The 25,648-nt window shown below is 48.2% G+C and overlaps 3 protein-coding genes and 1 pseudogene across 4 annotated transcripts in view; 3 read left to right on the forward strand and 1 right to left on the reverse strand.

The window, feature by feature from the left end:
- The window catches only part of LOC147093446 (uncharacterized), a 316,083-nt gene that overhangs the window by 60,566 nt on the left and 229,869 nt on the right, over positions 1 to 25,648 (forward strand). The gene's annotated exons all lie outside the window — the stretch shown is intronic.
- LOC147093447 (uncharacterized) overlaps positions 1 to 25,648 on the forward strand; it is a 420,125-nt pseudogene that overhangs the window by 35,153 nt on the left and 359,324 nt on the right. The window lies entirely within an intron of this gene.
- LOC147093449 (uncharacterized) lies at positions 447 to 5,231 on the reverse strand. Its single transcript, XM_085974337.1, has 3 exons — positions 5,125 to 5,231; positions 980 to 1,877; positions 447 to 915 (listed from the first exon to the last, which is right to left on the reverse strand). The coding sequence occupies exons 2-3, from the start codon at positions 1,768 to 1,770 to the stop codon at positions 576 to 578; spliced, it is 1,131 nt and encodes a 376-aa protein (XP_085830463.1). The 5' UTR covers positions 1,771 to 1,877; positions 5,125 to 5,231; the 3' UTR covers positions 447 to 575.
- On the forward strand, positions 5,026 to 25,332 carry LOC147093450 (uncharacterized). The gene is made up of 2 exons (XM_085974332.1): positions 5,026 to 5,112; positions 23,384 to 25,332. The coding sequence occupies exon 2, from the start codon at positions 23,494 to 23,496 to the stop codon at positions 24,961 to 24,963; it is 1,470 nt and encodes a 489-aa protein (XP_085830458.1). The 5' UTR covers positions 5,026 to 5,112; positions 23,384 to 23,493; the 3' UTR covers positions 24,964 to 25,332.

Genomic DNA, 25,648 nt, shown 5'->3' on the forward strand with positions numbered 1-25,648 from the left:
TCTGAGAGTCTAAATGGGCTGGAGGAGCAGAGGGTTCCAGGGATACAGATACACAAATCACTAAAAGTAGCGCCACAGGTTAATAAGGCCATTTAAAAAAAAAGCACTGGGCTACATTCCTAAAGGAGCCTCCTGTTCCATGCCTAGGAGCTCTGAACCATGGCAGAGTGTGGCGGGGACACGTTTCTCACATGCCTCGAGATTACCCACACGGGGACTTTGCTGTCAGTGAAGAGAGACAAGAAAGACCAAAGTGCCGTTTGCCCCTGTCAGTGTGGCCCTGAAGGACTGTGTCCAGGCTGGAGTTCTGTTCCCGCCATACGATCCTCCCCCAGATTGTCCTTTCTGAGCTCCAGCCAGGTGATGCTAAACACTCAGGTGGGAAAGACAAAAATCTACAACAATGTGTTTAAAGCAAAGCTGATTTATTTGACATATATCCAGAATATTAATAACTCCTGTAACTGGGCTGGAGTTTAACATCAGCAGAAACAAACCCCAACTCTCAGAATGAACATGGTTCAGTCCTGGATGTGATTAACAGCAGCAACAACAACAGAATCCAACCCCTGCAGTCACTTGTGAACGCACTGGTGTGTCAGGAGGTTGGATGACTGAGTGAATCCCTTCCCACACTCAGGGCATGTGAACGGCCTCTCCCATGTATGAACTCGCTGGTGTCTCAGCGGGTCGGATGACTGAGTGAATCCTTTCCCACACTCAGGGCAGGTGAACGGCCTCTCCCCAGTGTGAACCCGCTGGTGTGTCAGCAGAGTGGATGACTGAGTGAATCCCTTCCCACACTCAGAGCAGGTGAACGGCCTCTCCCCGGTGTGAATGCGCTTGTGTCTCGATAGGCCAGAAGGTTGGCTGAAGCTTCGTCCACACACAGAACACGTGTACGGTTTCTCCCCACTGTGAACGGTGCTTTATGTGTCCATATTCAAAGGCCAATGATATTCAGTTCCTGATGAATGGCCTCGCCCCAGTGTGAGTGTGCTGGTGGACAGTGAGCTCAGATGACTGCCTGAACCCAGTCCCGCAGTGAGAGCACCTGAACGGTCTCTCATCAGTGTGAACATGTTGATGGCGTCTCAGTTCCCCAGAACTTTTACAGCACTTCCCACAGTCCGAGCATTTAAAAGGTCTCTCATCAGTGTGAACTCGCTGGTGATTCAGCAGGTGGGATGAGCGAGTGAATCCCTTCCCACACTCAGAGCAGGTGAACGGACTCTCCCCAGTGTGAGTGCGCTGGTGGACAGTGAGGTCAGATGACTGCCTGAACCCAGTCCCGCAGTGAGAGCAGCTGAACGGTCTCTCGTCAGTGTGAAAACATTCATGGCAGCTCAGTTCCCCAGAACTTTTAAAGCACTTCCCACAGTCCAGGCATTTAAAAGGTCTCTCATCAATGTGAACTCGCTGGTGTGTCAGCAGGTGGGATGAATTAGTGAATCCCTTCCCACACTCAGAGCAGGTGAACGGCCTCTCCCCAGTGTGAAGTCGCTGGTGTGTCAGCAGGTGGGATGACTGAGTGAATCCCTTCGCACACTCATAGCAGGTGAACGGCCTCTCCCCAGTGTGAGTGCGCTGGTGTATAGTGAGCTCAGATGATCGCCTGAACCCAGTCCCGCAGTGAGAGCACCTGAACGGTCTCTCGTCAGTGTGAACTCGCTGGTGTCTCAGCAGGTTGGATGAGCGAGTGAATCCCTTCCCACACTCAGAGCAGGTGAACGGCCTCTCCCCGCTGTGAACGGTGCTTTTTGCTTCCATATTCAAAGGCCGATAATATTCAGTTCCTGATGAATCGAGTGACTGTCAGATCTTGACGTGATGTTTGGTTTGAGTTTCCCGTCTGCAAATCCTCCCCTTCTAATACCCTGTAAAATGAATTTAAAACAGGGAGCGTGAGAGAGAACCCACTAAAGAGGCAGGTTGTGAAATTGAGCTCAATGAATCTGGTTATTTGTGGGGCCGGCACCAGAAAAAAGTGACCATGAAAGCTGCTGGATTGTCATAAAATCCCACTGGTTCACTAATGTCCCTCAGTGAAGGGAATCTGCCACCTGGTCTGGGCCTCTGGCCTCTATGGGAGGAGAGAGAGAGAGAGAGAGAGGTGGGAGTGGGAGGGGGCAAAGGAGATGGACTTTATACATCAGCAACTCGACCAGAACTTTGACAGAACCTCCAAAACCCACAACCTCCAGCACCTAGAAGGACAAAGGCAGAAGGTGCATGGGAGCACCATCACCTCCAAGTTCTCCAAGTCACACATCATCCTGACTTGGACATATATCGCCGTTGCTACATCATCACTGGGTGAAAATCCTGGAACTCCTTACACAACAGCATTGTGGGAGTACCTTCACCACACGGACTGCAGCAGTTCAAGAAGGCGACTCACCACCACCTTCTCAATGGGCAACTGGGGATTGGCAATATTTGCTGCTCTTGCTAGTGACGCCCACATCCCAAGAATGAATTAAAACAAATCTGTATATGTAAACTGGATTAAAAGCCTCGACAGAAACACTTGTTCCTAAAACAATACTCTTTTACATTGTAGGGACAGTGTCTAACAACCTAATCTCCCCCAGAATCCACCTCCCTTGACAGTCCCACGTTGGAAATTGTTGGGTCCTCCTGGGCTCAGTAGTACTGGGGGTTAAACCCAGCAGCTTCTCCTCCATCTCCACTCCAGCTCAAACTGAAGCAACAAAAAGACCTACACAGGCGGCCAGGAACTGACTTCTGCATTCAGCGCCCGCCCTGTTACAAGCCGGCTCTGGATTGGTGGCTCTGCTGTGTCGATCCAGTTGTGGTTTCTCCTGTCTGGGGGAGGCGCTGCACCCTGGGTTTCCTGGTGCCGGGACCCTGGCCGCACGTCCGCCGGGCCCGGCCGCTCTGATTCTGATTGAGTTTTTTGATGAGGTAACAGAGAGGGTTGATGAGGGCAATGCGGTTAACGTGGTGTACATGGATTTCCAAAAGGCGTTCGACAAAGTGCCACATAATAGGCTTGCCAGCAAAGTTGAAGCCCATGGAATAAAAGGGACAGTGGCAGCATGGATATGAAATTGGCAAAGTGACAGAAAACAGAGAGTAGTGGTGAACGGTTGTTTTTTGGACTGGAGGAAGGTATACAGTGGTGTTCCCCAGGGGTCGGTAATAGGACCACTGCTTTTCTTGATATATATGTATATTAATGACTTGGACTTGGGTGTACAGGTCACAATTTCAAAATATGCAGATGACAAAAAACTTGGAAGTATAGTGAACAGTGAGGAGGATAGTGATAGACTTCAAGAAGACATAGACAGGCTGGTGGAATGGGAGGACACGTGGGAGATGAAATTTAACGCAGAAAAGTGCGAACTGATACATTTTGGTAGGAAGAACGAGGAGAGGCAATGTAAACTAAAGGGTACAATTCTAAAGTGTGTGCATGAACAGAGAGACCTGGGGGTATGTGTGCACAAAGCGTTGAAGGTGGCGGGGCAGGTTGAGAAAGTGGTTAAAAAAGCATATGGGATCCTGGGCTTCAGAGACATAGAGTCCAAAAGCAAGGAGGTTATGATGAACCTTTATAAAACACTGGTTCGGCTTCAACTGGAGTATTGTGTCCAATTCTGGGCACCGCACTTTATGAAGGATGTGAAGGCCTTAGAGAGGGTGCAGAAAAGATTTACAAGAATAGTTCCAGGGATAAGGGATGAGGGACTTCAGTTATGTGGATAGACTGGAGAAACTGGGGTGGTTCTCCTCAGAGCAGAGAAGGTTGAGAGGAGATTTGATACAGGTGTTCAAAATCATGAGGGTTCTGGACAGAGTAGAGAGAGAGAAACTGTTCCCATTGACAGAAGGGTCGAGAACCAGAGGACACAGATTTAAGGTGATTGGCAGAAGAACCAAAGGCGACATGAGGAAAAACTTTTTTACTCAGCGAGTGGTTAGGATCTGGAATGCACTGCCTGAAAGGGTGGTGGAGGCAGATTCAATCACCGCTTTTAAAAGGGAATTGGATAAGTACCTGAATGAAAAAGAATTGCAGGGTTACGGGGAAAGGGCGGGGAGTGGGACTCGCTGAAGTGGTCTTGCAGAGAGCCGGCACGGGCTCGACGGGCCGAATGGCCTCCATCTGTGCTGTAACCATTTTATGATTCGATAAAATATTAGAAAGTTTGTTCCACAGAAGGACGAGGTTTATCTGCTTTTATTGATGAATTTAAAAAGTCTCTATTAAAACCTGAGCCAGTGTGTTGTGAGACAAAGAGCCTTGTGTCCAATGCGGGGAACAAAGGCCCACAGCCTCCCCTGGCCCCGGGCCCTGAACAAGGGACTGGAGAAACTCGCTGCCCCGCGGATCAGACATTCAGCCGCCGCTAGTCCCGCCCCTCGGGCTCCCCGATTGGTTGGAGGACACGCCGCCGGCTCCCTCCTCCAGCCCCGCCCACTGGGTGCCGCTAGCCCCGCCCCGCCCCTCGGGCTCCCCGATTGGTTGGAGGACCCGCCGCCGGCTCGATCCTCCAGCCCCGCCCACTGGGTGCCGTTGCTCCCGCCCCTCGGGCTCCCCGATTGGTTGGAGGATCCGCCGCCGGCTCGCTCCTCCAGCCCCGCCCACTGGGTGCCGCTAGTCCCGCCCCTCGGGCTCCCCGATTGGTTGGAGGACCCGCCGCCGGCTCGCTCCTCCAGGCCCGCCCACTGGGTGCCGCTAGTCCCGCCCCTCGGGCTCCCCGATTGCTTGGAGGACCCGCCGCCGGTTCGCTCCTCCAGACCCGCCCACTGGGTGCCGCTAGTCCCGCCCCTCGGGCTCCCCGAATGGTTGGAGGACCCGCCGCCGGCTCGATCCTCCAGCCCCGCCCACTGGATGCCGCTAGTCCCGCCCCTCGGGCTCCCCGATTGCTTGGAGGGCCCGCCGCCCGCTCGCTCCTCCAGCCCCGCCCCGCTCGCTCCCTATTGGTCTGAAGCTGCCGTCAATCAGGCCGTGGGCCCGGGTTACGTGCCCCTGGTGCGATGACGTCACTGAGGCACCGGTCACGTGTCTCTGAGGAAGTCTGTCCCGCTCCGCGAGCCTGAATCCGCTCCGTTCGATTCCCGGGACCCTCGGACTCCCAGGTTTGTGTTTACCGTCATTTATTTCCCCGTCTCTCTCCGCTCGTCCGTCCAGCTGAGAAAACTCGCTTTCGGCCGGTAATTCCCACTCTTCAACCGTTTACGACCGTCACCCAGAGGGTCGCCCCTGAGCATGCGCACTAGTAGCTGGTCCTGGGACTCCGCTGTCCCTGAGCATGCCCACTAGCAGCTGGTCCTGGGACTCTGCTGCCCTGAGCATGCCCACTAGCAGCTGGTCCTGGGACTCTGCTGCCCTGAGCATGCCCACTAGCAGCTGGTCCTGGGACTCTGCTACCCTGAGCATGCCCACTAGCAGCTGGTCCTGGGACTCTGCTGCCCTGAGCATGCCCACTAGCAGCTGGTCCTGGAACTCCGCTGCCCCTGAGCATGCGCACTAGCAGCTGGTCCTGGGACTCTGCCCCTGAGCATGCCCACTAGCAGCTGGTCCTGGGACTCTGCCCCTGAGCATGCCCACTAGCAGCTGGTCCTGGGACTCTGCCCTGAGCATGCGCACTAGCAGCTGGTCCTGGGACTCCGCTGCCCCTGAGCATGCCCACTAGCAGCTGGTCCTGGGACTCTGCCCCTGAGCATGCCCACTAGCAGCTGGTCCTGGGACTCTGCCCCTGAGCATGCCCACTAGCAGCTGGTCCTGGGACTCTGCTGCCCCTGAGCATGCCCATTAGCAGCTGGTCCTGGGACACTGCTGCCCCTGAGCATGCCCACTAGCAGCTGGTCCTGGGACTCTGCCCCTGAGCATGCGCACTAGCAGCTGGTCCTGGGACTCTGCCCCTGAGCATGCCCACTAGCAGCTGGTCCTGGGACTCTGCCCCTGAGCATGCGCGTTCTAAACCCCAACAAGCATGCGGACGTTGAGGTGCCCGGAGAGGAATCTGTCATTTGCCTTTGATCAATAACCCTCATGGTCTTGAGGACCTCCATCAGGCTGGCCCTCATCCTTCACTGCTTCAGTGCAAAAAAAAGCCCCAAACTTCTCCAATCTCTGTTACCAACTGCTCTTTGGAACAGAGGAGACTGAGGGAGACTTGATTGAGGTGTAAAAAATTATGAGGGGCCTGGATAGAGTGGGTAGGAAGGACTGATTTTCCTTAGCAGCGCGGTCAATAACCAGGGGCCATAGATTTAATGTAATTGGTAGAAGGATTACAGGGGAGTTGAGGAGAACTTTTTTCACTCAGAGCATGGTCGGGGTCCGGAAATTTCTGCCTGAAAGGGTGGTAGAGGCAGAAACCCTCATCTCAGTTAAAAAGTACTTGGATATGCACCTGAAGTGCTGTCACCTGCAGGGCTACGGGCCAAGAGCTGGAAAGTGAGATTAGGCTGGAGAGCTGTTTTTTGGCCGGCTCAGGCACGATGGCATAGTGGTTAGCACTGTTGCCTCACAGTGCCAGAGACCCAGGTTCGAATTCGGCCTCGGGTGACTGTGTGGAGTTTGCACATTCTCCCCGTGTTTGCGTGGGTTTCCTCCGGGTGCTCCGGTTTCCTCCCACAGTCCAAAGATGTGCGGGTTAGGTTGATTGGCTATGATAAATTGACCCTTAGTGTTAGGGGTATTAATTACGTGGGGCTACGGGGATAGGGTGGGATATGTGTTGGTGTAGGGGTTACGGGGATCGGGCGGGATAGTTTGGATGATCAGCCATGATCACATTGAATGGCGGAGCAGGCTCGAAGGGCCGAATAGCCTACTCCTGCTCCTAGCTTCTATGTTTCTATGTTTCTATGATGGGCTGAATGGCCTCCTTCTGTGCCCTAAATTTCTGTGATTCTATGATAACCCCTCCATTGCTCGACAGTCTGGGTCAAAATGGAGTGAAAAAGAAAAACAAAGAACTTAAAGAAAGAAAAGAAAGACTTGCATTTATATAGCGCCTTTCATGACCATCGCACGTCCCAAAGCGCTTTACAGCCAATGAAGTGGAGTCACTGTTGTAATGTAGCAAAAGTGGCAGCCAATTAGCGCACAGCAAGCTCCCACAAACAGCAATTCCAAAATTCTATAGATTATGGAACAGTTCCTGCAGATTGGAGGGTGGCAAATGTAACCCCGCTATTAGCCTAACATCAGTAGTAGGGAAAATGCTCGACTCGATTATAAAGGATGTGATAACACGACACTTCGAAAATATCAACGGGATTAGACAGAATCAACATGGATTGATGAAAGGGAAATCGAGTTTGACAAACCGACTGGAGTTTTTTGAGGATGTAACTGGTAGAATAGATAAGGGAGAACCAGTGGATGTGGTGTATTTGGATTTTCAGAAGGCCTTTGATTAAAGTCCCACATCAGAGGTTAGTGTGCAAAATTAAAGCTCATGGGATTGGGGGTAATATACTGGCATGGATTAAAAATTGGTTAACAGACAGGAAACCGAGAACAGGAATAAATGGGTCTTTTTCTGGGTGGCAGGTGGTGACTAGTGGGGTACCGCAGGGATCAGTGCTTGGGCCCCAGCTATTCACAATACAGATCAATGATTTGGATGAGAGAACCAAATGTAATATTTCCAAGTTTGCTGACGACACGAAACTAGGTGGGATTGTGAGTTGTGAAGAGGATGCAAAGAGGCTTCAAGGCGATTTAGACAAGTTGAGTGAGTGGGCAAATACATGGCAGATGCAGTATAACGTGGATAAATGTGAAGTTATCCACTTCGGTAGAAAAAACAGAAAGGCAGAGTATTATTTATGTAACCCCTTCACGGTTCTTTAAATATATGTGAGATGTGGTCTCTGTTGCAGACAGTATTCTATCGTCCAGTAAGGAGATCACTACTACAATGGCTTAACTCTAATTATCTTACTTTATAGTTTTAACATCAGACATTATAAGAAGATTACAGGTCAATGAACTAAATTAGATATTTGCATACATTAGAATGAATCTAGACATAATAAACATACATTCTCCATTTATATGGATTCAAAGGAGAATCTGTCCCTGTGTCCAAATTCGAGTGCACTCTTTCGTTGGCGCGCTTAAGTTGGAGCTCATAGTATGTATAACGTCTGCAAGACTTACGACTCCGAACCCCTTCGTTGAATTCTCTTCACGATCACTGAATCCTCAACTGCTTCAGTCACTCCTCAACTGTTTCAGTCGCTCCTCAACTGCTTCAGTCGCTCCTCAACTGTTTCAGTCGCTCCTCAACTGTTTCAGTCACTCCCCAACTGCTTCAGTCGCTCCTCAACTGTTTCAGTCGCTCCTCAACTGTTTCAGTCGCTCCTCAACTATTTCAGTCGCTCCTCAACTGCTTCAGTCGCTCCTCAACTGTTTCAGTCGCTCCTCAACTGTTTCAGTCGCTCCTCAACTGCTTCAGTCGCTCCTCAACTATTTCAGTCGCTCCTCAACTGCTTCAGTCGCTCCTCAACTGTTTCAGTCGCTCCTCAACGGCCGTTCAACCGCCTCCTGAGCCCTCTTTTCAGAGCTCCTGCCCTCTTCTCTTCCAGTCGCTCTTCAACTGCCGTTCCTCAACTGCCGTTCAACCGCCTCAGCGCGCGGGTGAGGTCATAGCCATTGTCTGCTGCAGTCTCTACTTCATCTTCTGTGTTTAGATTCTGGCAAACAGCATGAATCCACCTGTCACACTGCCGGCATTGTGAGGTCGCGGTCAAACCAGGTGTTCCAGATTCCGCTGCCGTAACATTCCAGTGGGTATTACACTCTCCCCACCCCCCCCCCCCCCCCCACCAAATATAGGCATGTCCCCATGACTAATGAACTTTACACATAAGTGGTTGCCATTCTCTTCGGAGCAGACGACAGTCAGGATGTTTTGATTTGTCGATCTGTGTAATATCACCCAGACGGAAAGCTGAAAACACCTCATGAATACAGGGATCCTCCTGTTGTGCTTTGGATATTTCAGATGAACACAACATGGGTAAGTTTTGTACATCCAAACTGGAAAGGTTGCAAAATGCCTGGGGAACAGCATGCATTGACGCTCCCAAGTGGTCAATCTCTCGGGCATGAAATGAATTCTTTGGTCCAGATACCACGGACATCTGACACATTACTTTCACATCTGCTGAAGCAACATCTTTCCACTCTGGTTTCTGGTAGTGTGGGCGACGAGACAGAGCATCTGCGTCAATGTTCTGTTGGTAATTACGTGGTGGCCCTCGGCGGCGAGGGTTGTAGCGACGGTAACGATTTCGGTCCCCGGCATATCGGCTTCCTTGAACTGGAACTCCACCTGGACCAGTGACGTTTGCCGCCTCTGCACCCTTTTCACCTTCCACTACGTCAAACTCCACAGTTTCACCGTCACCAACACTGCGTAGATATTTCCATGGGTTATTCTTCTTTATGGTAGTCTGATGTACAAATACATCTTCCTTTGTATCATTCCTGTTGATAAATCCATAGCCATTTCGTACGTTGAACCACTTTACTGTTCCTCTTTTGCTATCATCTACGTCGGAAGAAAGTTCAGGCAGTTTCTCAAAAGCCTTTTTGAAAACAGGGTGAATGTGTCTGGTGCTCAAGAAGTTTTCACCTCCCTGCTCTTTGCAGCTTGTCAGGAGTCATCTCACTATAGGTGTATTACTGCCAACCAGTATGGAAGCCTCACCTTTCACCATGGGGTCAGGGCAAACCAACACAAGTGCATCAATGGTCTCAGTGGTCCCTATATCAGCTTCCAAGAACTCCAACCTCAGCGACAAATAGCCATCTTATGGGTAATCAGCAGGACTAAGGCCCCAGATCTGCAGAAGACTGATTGGGGTTAACGGCAAATGCGTCAGGTATTGGTCATAGAAGGATCTGTACAGTATGGTAACCTGAGAACCCATGTCGAGGATAGCTTTAGTATAAATGCCATCAATCTGTATTGATACAGCAGAACTCGGCCCTACTAAACCTTCAGGTATGATGTCTTTCATATCCCCTCGTCTATTATTGCACTTAGCGGAATGTGTCTTAACTACAGGGACAGCAGGCCGTTCCGTTACTGTGCCCCTTTGTAGTTTCCCGACTTCTTGGTAAGTTTTATGAGACGGTCATTTACTTTTTTTAGATTTTCCTCACCTCTACATTCTCGCTTGAAATGTCCATCCTTTCCACAGTTATAACAAAAGACTCCAGGTCTATCTCCTTCATGGGGATATCCTTTAGAGGAATCATTCATTTTGCTGTTAGACTTCGCAGGGTGTTCAACCTTTTGCACCCGTGCGTCATCCCTTTCTGTGTTGGGCTTAGACCGAAAATATGCCATCTCGGCTCTCATGACATTTATTTCCTTCTTCAGCTGTTCCAGCTCAGGGTTGACATCACCCTTAGGAGTAGGAACTGTAACAGGAGTCACAAGCTTGGACATCACAGCACTCTTTGCTACATTCCGGGCCTGAAGCATATCCTCCTCCTCTCTGACTTCCCTTAGCAGCTCAGTGAAGGTAGGTGGATCTCGCAACTTATGGGTCATGCGTATGCGAAGAGCAGTCACGTCTTCGAGCAATGCACCTCGCACAACCTGTTCAATGCGGAACCGATTCATTTCAGGCAACTCAATCCCTCTTTTCCGTAACATACAATGCAGCAGTTTTTCTATTCTCAGCAGATAACTGGACAGCTTCTCTCCCTCACACTGGAATGTGCTTCTGAATCTGACCAGCAAATCTGAAATGGTTTCAGTAGTTCCAAAGGCAGTTTCTAGAGCCTGCATGTAGTCAAAGGAAGTAGCAGAGGTGTTCTGCGCCTTTAAGAATCTTACAATGTCAGCAGCAGGACCCTTAAGGCTTTTTACTATTCTCTGCCTCTTCACATTGTCACTGCACTGCCATTCCTCTAGCAGAGGCAGGGTCTGCTCAGCCCAGGCGTCATACTCTTCTTCCCCACTGGGAGTTGGTCTCACTCCTGAGAACATACGGAGCTTACGGTATCCCTGAGCCTCGAAGGGCAGATTGGTGCATTTATCCACCAGAGAACTAATGGCACTGACCAACTGAGTGTTCATATCCAGGGCCGAAGGACCTATCAGACCTTTGACATCAGCAACAGTCTTTCCTTCTTGTCTCAAGAATGACAACAACTTGGTCTGAAACCCTTCTTCTTCCTTAATAGTAATAGGGACAAACTGAACTGGCCAGGGACCAGCCTCTTCAGAAAGCCCAACTGCCTCAGGTAAACCATGACCTCTCAGGTTCTCTGATGTCTGGATCAACACAAACTGCTTCTTGGTAGCTGTATCCAAGCAGCGCTCAACTATCCTAACCTTTCCAAAGGCTTTGGCACAATTCAGAGCCCTTAGCAAGACATCATTAGGGTCATCGTTAGCAACACCATTCAGCACAATGGCATGGGTCGTAGCTATCTGCTTCCGTTTGCACCAAGCTTCAACCTCAATAACATCCATCTTTTATGCTCAAACAGCCCAGTAGAAACCACAAACCACTCTCTTAACAATGAGCATTCAATACTGTTAGTTTACTGACATAAATAGACCACAATCCCGGACGAGCCCCCAAAATGTAACCCCTTCACGGTTCTTTAAATATATGTGAGATGTGGTCTCTGTTGTAGACAGTATTCTATCGTCCAGTAAGGAGATCACTACTACAATGGCTTAACTCTAATTATCTTACTTTATAGTTTTAACATCAGACAGTATAAGAAGATTACAGGTCAATGAATTAAATTAGACATTTGCATACATTAGAATGAATCTAGACATAATAAACATACATTCTCCATTTATATGGATTCAAAGGAGAATCTGTCCCTGTGTCCAAATTCGAGTGCACTCTTTCGTTGGCGCGCTTAAGTTGGAGCTCATAGTATGTATAATGTCTGCAAGGCTTATGACTCCGAACCCCTTCGTTGAATTCTCTTCACGATCACTGAATCCTCAACTGCTTCAGTCACTCCTCAACTGTTTCAGTCGCTCCTCAACTGCTTCAGTCACTCCTCAACTGTTTCAGTCACTCCCCAACTGCTTCAGTCGCTCCTCAACTGTTTCAGTCGCTCCTCAACTGTTTCAGTCGCTCCTCAACTGCTTCAGTCGCTCCTCAACTGCTTCAGTCGCTCCTCAACTGTTTCAGTCGCTCCTCAACTGCTTCAGTCGCTCCTCAACTGTTTCAGTCGCTCCTCAACTGTTTCAGTCGCTCCTCAACGGCCGTTCCACCGCCTCCTGAGCCCTCTTTTCAGAGCTCCTGCCCTCTTCCCTTCCAGTCGCTCTTCAACTGCCGTTCCTCAACTGCCGTTCAACCGCCTCAGCGCGCGGGTGAGGTCATAGCCATTGTCTGCTGCAGTCTCTACTTCATCTTCTGTGTTTAGATTCTGGCAAACAGCATGAATCCACCTGTCACACTGCCGGCATTGTGAGGTCGCGGTCAAACCAGGTGTTCCAGATTCCGCCACCGTAACATTCCAGTGGGTATTACATTTAAATGGTGATAGATTGGGAAATGTTGATGTACAAAGGGACCTGGGTGTCCTTGTGCACCAGTCACTGAAAGCACACATGCAGGTGCAGCAAGCAGTTAGGAAGGCAAATGGTCTGTTGGCCTTCATTGCAAGAGGATTTGAGTACAGGAGCAAGGATGTCTTACTGCAGTTATACAGGGCCTTGGTGAGACCACACCTGGAGTACTGTGCGCAGTTTTGGTCTCCTTACCTAAGAAAGGATATACTTGCCACAGAGGGAGTGCAGCGAAGGTTCACCAGACTGATTCCTGGGATGGCAGGGCTGTCGTATGAGGAGAGATTGGGTCGACTAGGCCTGTATTCACTAGAGTTTAGAAGAATGAGAGGGGATCTCATTGAAACGTATAAAATTCTGACAGGGCTAGTCTGGGTGCAGGGAGGATGTTTCCCCTGGCTGGGGGTTTAGAACGAGGGGTCACAGTCTCAGGATATGGGGTCGGCTATTTAGGACTGAGATGAGGAGAAATTTCTTCACTGAGAGGGTGGTGAACCTATGGAATTCTCTACCACAGCAGGCTGTGGAGGCCAAGTCACTGAATATATTTAAGAAGGTAGATCGATAGATTTCTAGACGCAAAAGGCATCAAGGGGTATGGGGAGAGAGCGGGAATATGGTATTGAGATAGAGGATCAGCCATGATCATATTGAATGGTGGAGCAGGCTCGAAGGGCCGAATGGCCTACTCCTGCTCCTATTTTTCTATGTTTCTATGCAATATAATAATGACTAGATAATTTTTTTTTTAGTGATGTTGATATTGGCCAGGACACCGGGGATAATTCCCCTAATCTTCTTCGAAATAGTGCCCTGGGATCATTTACGTCCACCCGAGAGAGCAGACGAGGCCTCTGTTTAACGTCTGATCTGAAAGACGGCAGCACCTCCGACAGTGCCGCACTCCCTCAGCACTGCACTGGAGTGTCAGCTTGGATTTTTGGGCTCAAGTCTCTGGAGTGGGACTTGAACCCACAACCTCTGACTCAGAGGCGGGGGTGCATTTACTCGCCGCCCTTCATGACCCCAGGATGCCCATAACACTTCAGGGCCAATTCATTGATTTTGAATTGCTGTCACTGTTGTAATGTAGGGAAAGGTGCCAGCCAATTTATACTCGGGGACCCTCCGTTATTCCTTCCCCTGGCTTCCCTCAGAATCCTCGGATGGAAACCATCATGTCCCTGGGATTTGTCCCCCCTCCGTTTGAGGAACGTCTTCAGTCCCGTATCTTGTAGCTTTTAAAAGCTCTTTAGAATAATTTGTCCGTGACTACACTGTTGTGGAGTATTTTAAACCAACACTCGACACAAGGTTTTAGATCGATAGTCAAGTTGTCTTTATTGCACTGGTGGGGAAACAGTCTGCTCTGTCTTAGCCAGACCTTTCCAAATTGGTACAGCAAACACTACATTTTTATACATTACAACACACGTCAAAATTCATTGCTGCCACCCGATTGGACCTTGGCCCACATGCACCTTCACTGATTGGTTGCCTATGCTGCGTTACATTAAAGCACCACCTTTATTATCGGCCGTTATCCCACAAGCTGTTGTTGCACCCATGACCTTTGTTTATGCCAGATGGGTCTCATCAACATTGTACTTCTGACTCATTGTCCTCCTTTCCTGCCTCTCTCGGCCTCTTTCATTGGTTTACTTTCCTGCCAGAACAGAACTTACATCCTCTTAGGTCTCTTATGGTTTCCACATCCGACTATGTTATCAACTTAGAAAAAGCTTACTACTGCAAAAGGCCCATTAGATTATTGTCTTTATTACACCATTCAGTGAAACTGCCAGCGATGTCACTTTAACTCTTTCCCCACTGCAATACCCCCTTTTGGTACTTGGCCCTTGCCCAAGTTAAACCACATGTAGAAGCATCGCTGTGCCTCCTGCTCCATGCGGTGATGAGGCGTTGGTTCGGGCGGCCCTGCATACCCATCATGTTTAGAGCAATCTTGTGTTTTCCGACTCGCTTTAGCTCTTTGTTTGGTCCGTTTCTTTTTACAAGCGGTGCATGCTGCTATTTCCCATCCTATAGCCATGACTAACTGTACTATCACTGATGTGTGAGAAATGATGCGGATCCATGGGTGTATGTTGACATTCACTCCCCAATCCCACAGCTTCTCATACCATGGGACATCCTGTAGCTCTACCTCAATGTCCCTTTTGTCGAAATCTCGACTCTCAATGGGACTCTGAAACGATCAGCTCCGGTAGATGTTCTTTTTTAATAAATTTTTACTTGTCGCAAGCAGAGCATCCCGCTCAGTCAAAGGCTAGCAGAGACTCTCCAGAATTACAGATTAACAACAGATTTATACAGTAAAGTAAACAGGTTATGGTTTCTTCATGTGTCTTTCAAGTCAGACAAAGGGACAAAGAGTTCTTCAATCTTTAACTAAGTTTCTACATATTTCTAAAGTCTGGCGTAGCGAAAGACTATTGATAATACAATGGGTAGTTATTTATTCTAGACTATTTAATTAAGTCCATCAGTATTGAATGGAATGTAGATACTTCATACAGTATGTTTCTTCTGTTATCTGGTGGCCAAGCCTCTGGCCAGGTGGCTTGCGTAAGGTTCCCTTTACTCATGTAAATGGTCTTTGTTTGCAACGCAGATAAGCAACAGTTTACAGTGTTTAGTCAAGGTTAATATGTTTAAAGAAGGAATGGAGGACATTTCTGCAGAGGCTTCTGGGAGGACCGGGACTCCATTTTGTTTGTCAAAAAGGGGCACATGTAACTATATTCAGCTTTAAAAGGTACATTTCCACCCTTTCTAACTCCCCAAGATCCCTTTGCAGCATTATGTACTGTTTCACCATCTTACTTAAATCCTCTTTCATTTCTTGCAGATCCTCTTGCAGGCGGGGTATTGGGTGCCTGACTGGATCTTCATAATTAACCAACTCATCCTTTAGACTATCTGGCACATTTAGTTTTATCTCCTCCCTTGAATGTACATACACCAATCTGGTGTGTCCAATTGTCACAGGGACCTTTGGCGTAAAGCAAAAGTTAGGCATTGTGATTGCACATACAAGGTTACTATATTGGTACTCAGTCTCTGTGGTGGCTATACAATAATCCCCTTCACCTCTATATCTCGAGCGGGTGTGATGGTGATCAACGTGATAATTCCAACACACATCCCTCTGTCTTATTATAGCCGCACTCATCCTTACGGCCTTCTCCTACCGGATGTGGGCATATCGTAAGCGTACCTTTCCCATGGCATCCTTTTAGGGAGACTCCTCTCATAGTACCATTCTTCCTGATGGCATAGGTATCAATTGGATAGTATTGGAGGTATGTCTCACCCCTCACTATGCCTATGTTTGTTACCTGGTACTGTGGGTATGGAGTCGTGTCTAGTCCCACCACTGGTATCAGGAGTACCATGCCTATCATTGCTGTCACTTCTGCTTTACATTTTTGTATCACTGGATATACTCTGGTTATCCCTTTGAGGGTACAAGCACTCCGAGGGCCTGGATTATGGCTCAGGCCATAGAGCTGTGTGCTGTTAATCCAGTCTGGTACCTCGCCTCGCTGTATCTGTGCCAGATTGTGTTTTAACTGTCCGGTGATCCATTGGCCATAGGCATGACACAAGCCTCTCCCTACCCCATCTTTTGCCTGTTCCTCATCTCTATGGTTTAGTTTGTTGATAATGCTAGCATGGTCCTCTATAACCTTGATTCCCTCGAGTAATTTCCTTATCGTATGTCCTCCCAACTCTGATCCTTGTCGAACCAAACCAGTTTCCTTCTCTAAAATCTGTTGTATTACCCTTTGTAGTCGTTCCACATGGCTCTGGACTCCTTGTATATCTCGGGCATTAATGAATGATGTCCCCGTGTTTATTCCCGTGAGTATATCGGTTCCCAAGCTCCTCTTAATCCTTTGGTGGAATGCAGCATGTCCCCTAAAACTAGTAGCCCTGTCGCATCAGCAGCTTGGTTAATGACATTCTTGATTATATATGCTTACAATTCTCTAGTTTTAGTAAACCTTTCACAATATCCTGGCCATTGTAACATGGGTAAGTTCATTAGTACCGGTACAATTTTGTGTCTCCCATTACCATACAATTGTTCTCCCTCGGTAAATAATACTAGTCCATTCATGGGTCCAGGTTTCATATCTGGACATTGTAGCATCCTCGGTTCGCTTGTCTCTTCTTTCTGTGTATTGGGAGCCGTGGATGAGACTCCGAATGTGATTGTTCCATTAAAACATGGTGCTTCTTCATCATGTACTTGTCGTGTAATGTGGGATGTCCCTTTGCTTATTTCGTGTCCCAGCAGTAATCCCACCTTCATGGTGAAGTTTCCCTGTAAATTAAGCAGAAGCCCGGTCGTCACCAGAGGTTAGTTTATCTCTGGTGTTTATTCCATTGTTCCTGTGGGATTTAAGATCAGATGGGTTATTACTTTATCGTTTTAATTGGGTCCAATGTTTCCATCTACCCTTTCCCCTCATATCTATACATGCGCACGTATCGCTGGTCATGATAACCTCAAATGGTCCGGTCCATCTCGGTGAGAATCCCGATCTCTCTGGCAATATTTTAACAAATACCTGCTCGCCCACCTTGGGTAGGGGCTCCGAGGGCCCCTGCTTTTGTATATTTTTATCTCTGATGTCTTGTTGTTCTTGAACTTCTTGTTTGAGCTCCTTCAATTGATTATCCAATGTTTGTACGTATTTCCTAATTTTATCTTTTAAGGGTCCTAGTCCCTTGCTACCAGATGCTACTCCTTCCAGCAGACACATTGCTCGTCCAGTCATGAGTTCAGATGGTGTCAGTCCGGTCACCCTGTGATCCTTTTTCCATATTCCATCTCTACCTTTGGCTGCACCTCTCTTTGTCCACTGCTCCTGCTCCTCCATTTCAGTCTCCTCTTGGATTCTTTTAATGTTCACTTCCTCTGCTGTTATTCTACCTGCTGCTCTTGCTGCCTGATCAGCTAGCATATTTCCTTTTTGTTGCTCGCTCACTATCTTGCGGTGTGCCTTTATTTTAATCACTGCTACCTCTTCTCCTTTTACCACTCCTACTAGGTCTCTCACTACCTCCTCATGCTGTATTTGTCCTCCTCCGGAGGTTACATATCCTCTCCTATTCCACGCTATCATATAATCATGCACTACCCCAAACGCATACCCACTATCGGTGTATATATTGACTCGTTTTCCCTTTGCCAATTTCAATGCTTCTGTGAGAGCCACTGGTTCTGCTACTTGAGCTGAGGTTCCTCCTTCAAGCCCTCCCTTTGCGACTGTTTCTCTGTTCTCGGATACTACTGCCCGACCGTGTGTGGCTCCCCATTTATATATCGGCGCGATCCGTCTACATAAAAGGTGTTTTGGGGATTTTCAAGGGGCGATTCTGATACAGTTCCTCTGACCTCTTCTTTGATTACTAACTGTCACTCGTGTGCCTCACCCTCTGTTAGCATTCCCTCTGCGGGGTTGACTCTGTGTTCCCTTATGATCTGGACTAATCTGTCCTTGGGTATCAATACTGCTTCCCAAGCCGCCCTCCTTCTGTCTGATACAGCCTTCATTTTGCCTGTGTTTAGCAGGTCCACACTGTGTGTTGTGTGTGTAGTATCAGCTGTCCTGACATAGTGACAGACTCGCATATCCGCACCGCCCACACGGCGCAGTCGAGGGCCGCCACGCATCTCGCCATTCCTTTAGCCACGGGGGTTTGTTGGGTGGAGTAATAGGCAATTGGCCTCATATCTCCCCCGTACTCTTGGGTGACTACAACATTATAGAAGTTCCCGTCTATATATATAATATATATATGGAATGGTTTGACTATATTTGGCAATCCTAGTGCGGGTGCGGACGTCAGGGCTGCTTTTAATTTTGCATAAGCCTTGTCATGCTCTGATTCCCATTCTATCTTATCAGTGGCGGGTCTCCCCCTTTAACTAACCGTTAAATTGGTTCTGCTTTCCCTGCAAAGTCTGATATAAAATTCCTGCAGTAGTTAAACTGTCCCAACACTTTCCTCACTCCCCGGACGGTCACTGACCTTGGCATGTCTTTTATGGCTGCCTTTTGTTCCTGCGGGAGTGCCTTATACCCCTGGCTCATTTCGTACCCTAGATACTTTGGACAGTCCAACCTTTGCCTTTTTTTGGGGGTTCAGTTTAAAGCCAGCTTTCTTAAGTGTCTGGAGGGTGGCTAGTAATACTCCCATGTATCCTTTGGCATCCTCTGATGCAATCATTATGTCATCGACATATTGGAGTAGGGTGCTCTGGTACTTTGATAGGCCTAACCCATCTAAGGCTTGACTCAGTACACGGTGGAATATATTTGGACTGTTGTGGAACCCCTGTGGGACCCTGGTCCATGTATACTGTCTATCCCCACACAGGTTCGAATCCCGTTTGTGACGCCAATTGTTGTGGAGTATTTTAAACCAACACTCGACACAAGGTTTTAGATCGATAGTCAAGTTGTCTTTATTGCACTGGTGGGGAGACAGTCTGCTCTGTCTTAGCCAGACCTTTCCAAATTGCCACAGCAAACACTAAATTTTTATACATTACAATACACATGGCCATCTCATGCACAATTCATTCCTGCCACCCGATTGGACCGTGGCCCGCATGCATCTTCACTGATTGGTTGCCTATGCCGCATTACATTAAAGTACCGCCTTATTATCGGAAAAGTATATGTCAAGCTGTTGCACCTCTGACCTCTGTTGGTTCCATGTCTGGCTATGTTATCTCCACTGCCAATTCAGCAACTTAGAAAAAGCTTATTACTGCAAAGTATGGTCTTTATTACACCATTCAGTGAAACTGCCAGCGATGTCCGTTTAACTCTATCCCCACTGCAACACTCCTCCTCCTTGATTGCAATGTCTACATCGTCCCTCTCTTTTGTGAAAACAGACGCAAAGTATTCATTAAGAACCATATTCATGTCTTCCGCTTCCACGCACAGGTTACCTTTATAGTCCCTAATAGGCTCCACTTGTTTTCCTTGCCAATATTTTTTCATGCCCTCTCTTTGCTTTTCTTCTTTCAAACAGTGCCATGGGATCTTTGATGTCCACCTGAGAGAGCAGACGGGGCCTCGGTTTAACGTCTACTCCAAAAATCGGCACCTCCAACAGTGCCGCACTCCCTCAGCACTGCACTGGAGTGTCAGCCTAGATTTTTGTGCTCAAGTCTCTGGAGTGGGACTTGAACCCACAACTTTCTGACTCAGAGGCAAGAGTGCTACCAACTGAGCCACTGGCTGACACTAAAGAACAAGCAGTTCTGACGGGTCAGAGCGACCATAATATGATAGAATTCTTCATTAAGATGGAGAATGAAGTAGTTGACTCGGAGACTAGGGTCCTGAATTTAAATAAAGGAAACTACGATGGTATGAGGCGCGAGTTGGGTAGGATTGATTGGGGAATGTCACTCAAAGGGTTGACGGTGGATAGGCAATGGCAAACATTCAAAGATTGCATGGATGAACTATCGAATTTGTTCATCCCTGTTTGGCATAAAAATATAACAAAGAAGGTGACTCAACTGTGGCTAACAAGGGAAATTAGGGATAGCCCTGACAACATTCCGGCAATAGTACTGAAGACTTGTGCTCCAGAACTAGCTGCGCCCCTAGCCAAGCTGTTCCAGTACAGCTACAACACTGGCATCTACCCGGCAATGTGGAAAATTGCCCAAGTATGTCCTGTCTACAAAAAGCAGGACAAATCCGACCCGGCCAATTACCGTCCCATCAGTCTACTCTCAATCACCAGCAAAGTGATGGAAGGTGTCGTCGACAGTGCTATCAAGCAGCACTTACTCAGCAACAACCTGCTAACTGACGCCCAGTTTGGGTTCCACCACTGGCGCACTGTGGCTGCAGTGTGTACCATCTACAAGATGCACTGCAGCAACTCGCCAAAGCTCCTTCAACAGCACCTTCCAAACCTGCGACCTCTACCACTTAGAAGGACAAGGGCAGCAGACGCATGGGAACATCACCACCTACAAGTTCCCCTCCAAGCCACACACCATCCTGACTTGGACCTGTATCGCCGTTCCTTCACTGTCGCTGGGCCAAAATCCTGGAACTCCCTTCCTAACCGCATTGTAGGTGTACCTACACCGTATGGACTGCAGCGGTTCAAGAAGGCGGCTCACCACCATCTTCTCGAGGGCAATTAGATATGGGCTCTAAATGCAGGCCTAGCCAGCGACACCCACATCCCATCAATGAATTTTTAAAACGCATAAGATCCAAGGAGAGGACATATAAATTGGCCAGAAAAAGCAGTAAACCGGAGGATTGGGAGCAGTTTAGGATTCAGCAAAGGAGGACAAAGGGATTAATTAAGAGGGGGAAAATAGAGTATGAGAGTAAGCTTTCAGGGAACATAAAAACTGACTGTAAAAGCTTTTATAGATATGTGAAGAGAAAAAGATTGGTGAAGTCAAGCGTAGGTCCCTTGCAGTCAGAATCAGGGGAATTTATAATGGGGAACAAAGAAATGGCTGACCAATTAAATACATATTTTGGTTCTGTCTTCACAAAGGAGGACACAAATAACTTCCCAGAGAGGTCGGGGAACATAGGGTCTAATGAGAGGGAGGAACTGAATGAAATCAGTATTTGTAGGGAAATGGTGTTAGGAAAATTGATGGGATTGAAGGCCGATAAATCCCCAGGGCCTGATAATCTACATACAGGGTACTTAAGGAAGTGGCCCTAGAAATAGTAGATGCATTGCTGGTCATCTTCCAAAATTCAATAGACTCTGGAACAGTACCCATGGATTGAAGGGTAGCTAATGTTACCCCACTATTCAAAAAAGGTGGTAGAGAGAAAACGGGGAATTACAGACCGGTAAGCCTGACATCGGTAGTGGGGAAAATGCGAGAGTCCATTACAAAAGATGTAATAGCAAAGCACTTGGTAAACAGTGACAGGATCGGACAAAGTCAACATGGATTTACAAAAGGTAAAACGTGCTTGACTAATCTGGAATTTTTTGAGGATGTAACTGGTAAAATAGATAAGGGAAAAACAGTGGATGTAGTGTATTTGGATTTTCAGAAGGCTTTCGATAAGGTCCCGCATAAGAGATTAGCGTGTAAAGTTAAGGCACATGGGATTGGGGGCAAGGTATTGTCTTGGATAGAGAACTGGTTGGCAGACAGAAAGCAAAGAGTTGGAATAAACGGGTCTTTTTCCGAGTGGCAGGCAGTGACTCGTGGGGTACCACAGGGATCGGTCCTAGGACCCCAGCTATTCACAATATATATTAATGATCTAGATGAGGGAACTAACTGTAATATCTGCAGGCTTGCAGACGACACAAAGCTGGGTGGGCGTGTGTGCTGTGAGGAGGATGCCGAGAAACTCCAGTATGATTTGGACAGGTTGGGTGATTGGACAGAAGCATGGTAGATGCAATATAATGTGGATAAATGCGAGGTTATCCACTTTGGTGTCAAAAACAGGAAGGCAGATTATTATCTGAATGGCAATAGATTGGGAGAAGGGGAAGTGCAACGAGACCTGGGTGTCCTTGTGCACCAGTTGCTGAAGGTAAGCATGCAGGTGCAGCAGGTGGTTAAGGCAAATGGTATGTTGGCCTTTGTAGCGAGAGTGTTCGAGTATAGGAACAAGGATATCTTGCTGCAGTTGTACAGGGCCTTGGTGAGACCACATCTTGAGCATTGTGTGCAGTTTTGGTCGCCTTATCTGAGGAAGGATGTTCTTGCCATGGAGGGAGTGCAGCGAAGATTCACCAACCTGATACTTGGGATGGCAGGAATGACGTATGAGGAGAGATTGGGTCAATTGGGCTTATACTTGCTGGAGTTTAGAAGATTGAGAGGGGTTCTCATTGAAACTTATAAAATTCTAACAGGACTAGACAGACTAGATGCAGGAAGGATGTTCCCGATGGTGGGGGAGTCCAGAACCAGGGGTCACAGTCTGAGGATAAGGGGTAAGCCATTTAGGACAGAGATGAGGAATTTCTTCTCCCAGAGAGTGGTGAACCTGTGGAATTCTCTACCGCAGAAGGCAATAGAGGCCAATTCATTAAATATATTCAAGAAGAAGTTAGATATGTTTCTAAAGGCTAAAGGGATCAAGGGATATGGAGAGAAAGCAGGGACAGGGTAGTGAATTTGGATGATCAGCCATGATCACATTGAATGGCGAAGAAGGCTCGAGGGGCTGAATGGCCTACTCCTGCTCCTATCTTCTATGTTTCTATGTTTATGACGAAGGGTGATCGACCTGAAACATTAACTCTGTTTCTGTCTCAACAGGTGCTGCCTGACCTGAGTATTTCCAGCAGTTTCTGTTTTTATTAAAGAAATGAGGGAGTGTTTGCTGACAGGAAGAATGTTGGGTCGTCCTGCGCATGCGCACCTCCCTGGCGGCTGAGGCGAAACACCAACTCGCCCCCACCTGAGCCGCGCACGCGTACCAGATGTTATGGCTCCGCATGCGCACCCGATGTTCCAACCGCGGGGTTTTGTGCGCTGAGCATGCGCATTGCGGACCGATCGGGACGGGCGATTGTAGAGCAGAAGGGAGAGCGCGGGGGCCATGAGCACATGCGCGGGACTCGGCGTCAGCAGAGCACTTTCTGGAGCATCGGGGCTTGTGGGTATTACAGCCGCCATTACTGCTGATCCTTTCAACCAACCTGTGCAGCAGCTGGGGCCTGAAAATCGGCTTCACTGCCCCTAGGTTCGGAAAGGGGAAAATTAAACAACAGTTTGCCTCTGATCCTTTTCTGATCTCAATTTACAGGGTTATAGAAGTGGAGCAGTTACAGGCGGGAAGCTCATAACCAAACATCACGTCAAGATCTGACAGAGTCACTCGATTCATCAGGACCTGAATATCATCGGCCTTTGCACATGGAAGGAGAGAGCAGCGATCGCAGCGATGACGAACCGCACATGTGTTCGGTGTGTGGATGCGGATTCAGCCGATCGCCTGACCTGGCGAGACACGTGCACCGTCACACCGGGGAGAAACCGGGTAAAGGTGGGGACGGCGGGAAGGGATTCAGTTCCCCGTCTGCATTGGAAGTTCAACGGCGCAGTCACACCAGGGACAGTTCGTTCACCTGCTCCGTGTGTGGAAAGGGATTTATTTGTTCAACCCACCTGCAAACACACCAGGGAGTTCACACTGGGGAGAGACCATTTCAGTGTCCTGACTGTGGGAAGAGCGTTAAAAGCCCCGGGGAACTAAAGCAACACCAACTTGTCCACACTGAGGAGAGACCATTTCAATGTTCTGACTGTGGGAAGAGCTTTAAAAGCCCCGGGGAACTGAAGCGACACCAGCGAGTTCACACTGGGGAGAGACCATTTCAGTGTTCTGACTGTGGGAAGAGCTTTAAAAGCCCCCAGGATCTGAAGGGACACCAGCGAGCTCACACTGATGAGAGACCATTTCAGTGTCCTAACTGTGAGAAGAGCTTTAAAAGCCCCGGGGAACTGAAGCGACACCAGCGAGTTCACACTGGGGAGAGACCATTTCAGTGTTCTGACTGTGGGAAGAGCTTTAAAAGCCCCCAGGATCTGAAGGGACACCAGCGAGCTCACACTGATGAGAGACCATTTCAGTGTTCTGACTGTGGGAAGAGCTTTAAAAGCTCTTGGGAGCTGAAGAGACACCAAAACTTACACACTGGGGGGAGACCATTCACATGCTCCGTGTGTGGAAAGGGATTTGTTTGTTCAACCCACCTGCAAACACACCAGCGAGTTCACACTGATGAGAGACCATTTCATTGTCCTAACTGTGGGAAGAGCTTTAAAAGCTCCAGGGAGCTGCAGGGACACCAGCAAGTTCACACTGATCAGAGACCATTTCAGTGTCCTAACTGTGAGAAGAGCTTTAAAAGCTCCGAGGAACTGAAGGGACACCAGCGAGTTCACACTGATGAGAGACCATTTCAGTGTCCTAACTGTGAGAAGAGCTTTAAAAGCCCCCAGGAACTGAAGGGACACCAGCGAGTTCACACTGATGAGAGACCATTTCAGTGTCCTAACTGTGAGAAGAGCTTTAAAAGCCCCCTGGAACTGAAGCGACACCAGCGAGTTCACACTGATGAGAGACCATTTCAGTGTCCTAACTGTGGGAAGAGCTTTAAAATCCCCGGGGAACTGAAGCGACACCAGCGAGTTCACACTGATGAGAGACCATTTCAGTGTCCTAACTGTGAGAAGAGCTTTAAAAGCCCCCAGGATCTGAAGGGACACCAGCGAGCTCACACTGATGAGAGACCCTTTGAATGTTCTGACTGTGGGAAGAGCTTTAAAAGCTCGAAGAGCCTTAAGGGACACCAGCGTCTTCACACTGATCATAGAATCTAACAGCACAGAAGGAGGTGATTCGGCCCATCGTGTCTGTGCCGGCTCTTTGAAAGAGCTGTCCAATTTAGTCCCAAACCCCAGCTTTATCCCCAGAACTCTGCAAACTAGTCCTCTTCAAGGACTCGTCCAATTACCATTTGAAAGTTCCTGTGGAACCTGATTCCAGCATCCTTTCAGATGGTGCGTTCCAGATCTTAACCCTCTGCATGAAAACAATTCTCCTCATTTCCCCTCTAGTTCTTTTAGCAACTATTTTAAATCTGTGACCTTTGGTTATCGACCCACTTGCCAGAGTGAACAGTTTCTCCCTACTTGCTCGATCAAAACCACTCTGTTGTGGCGAAATTAAATAATTAAGTCTGCACACTAGTCTGTAAATGGTAAAGAGCGAAGCAGTTTATTTAAAACACAAAACTATTCAACAGTACAATACAAACAGTCCGCGGAGGTAACTAAAGGCTGATCAGGGAGTACAGCTAGAGCTCCTTTAGCTCATTCCTCGCTGTCTCCTCGATTGACTTCAATTTCTATTATTTAAGTGTACAATAGCCGTGGATACCTCGTGCACATTGTTCTAATTGGCTTAAAGCCCACATGCACAATTGTTGATTGTCACATGATCTTTACGATCTTATCTGTTGTTCCCCACATGGTTTTACTTCCCTAGTTCGTGGCTGGTGCTTCT

Source organism: Somniosus microcephalus, unplaced genomic scaffold (assembly GCF_052327205.1).
Source record: "Somniosus microcephalus isolate GS21.2 unplaced genomic scaffold, FLI_Smic_1.0 unresolved_chr1, whole genome shotgun sequence".
Lineage (NCBI taxonomy): Eukaryota > Metazoa > Chordata > Chondrichthyes > Squaliformes > Somniosidae > Somniosus > Somniosus microcephalus.

Excerpts from the sequence above, each read along its gene's own strand:
- LOC147093449 (XM_085974337.1), bottom strand. The coding sequence starts at position 1,770 with ATGGAAGCAAAAAGCACCGTTCACAGCGGGGAGAGGCCGTTCACCTGC. Across the intron at positions 916-979 it reads CACACTCACACTGGGGCGAG|TGGGGAGAAACCGTACACGT; the intron begins GCCATTCATCAG and ends CACCGTTCACAG.
- LOC147093450 (XM_085974332.1), top strand. The coding sequence starts at position 23,494 with ATGGAAGGAGAGAGCAGCGATCGCAGCGATGACGAACCGCACATGTGT.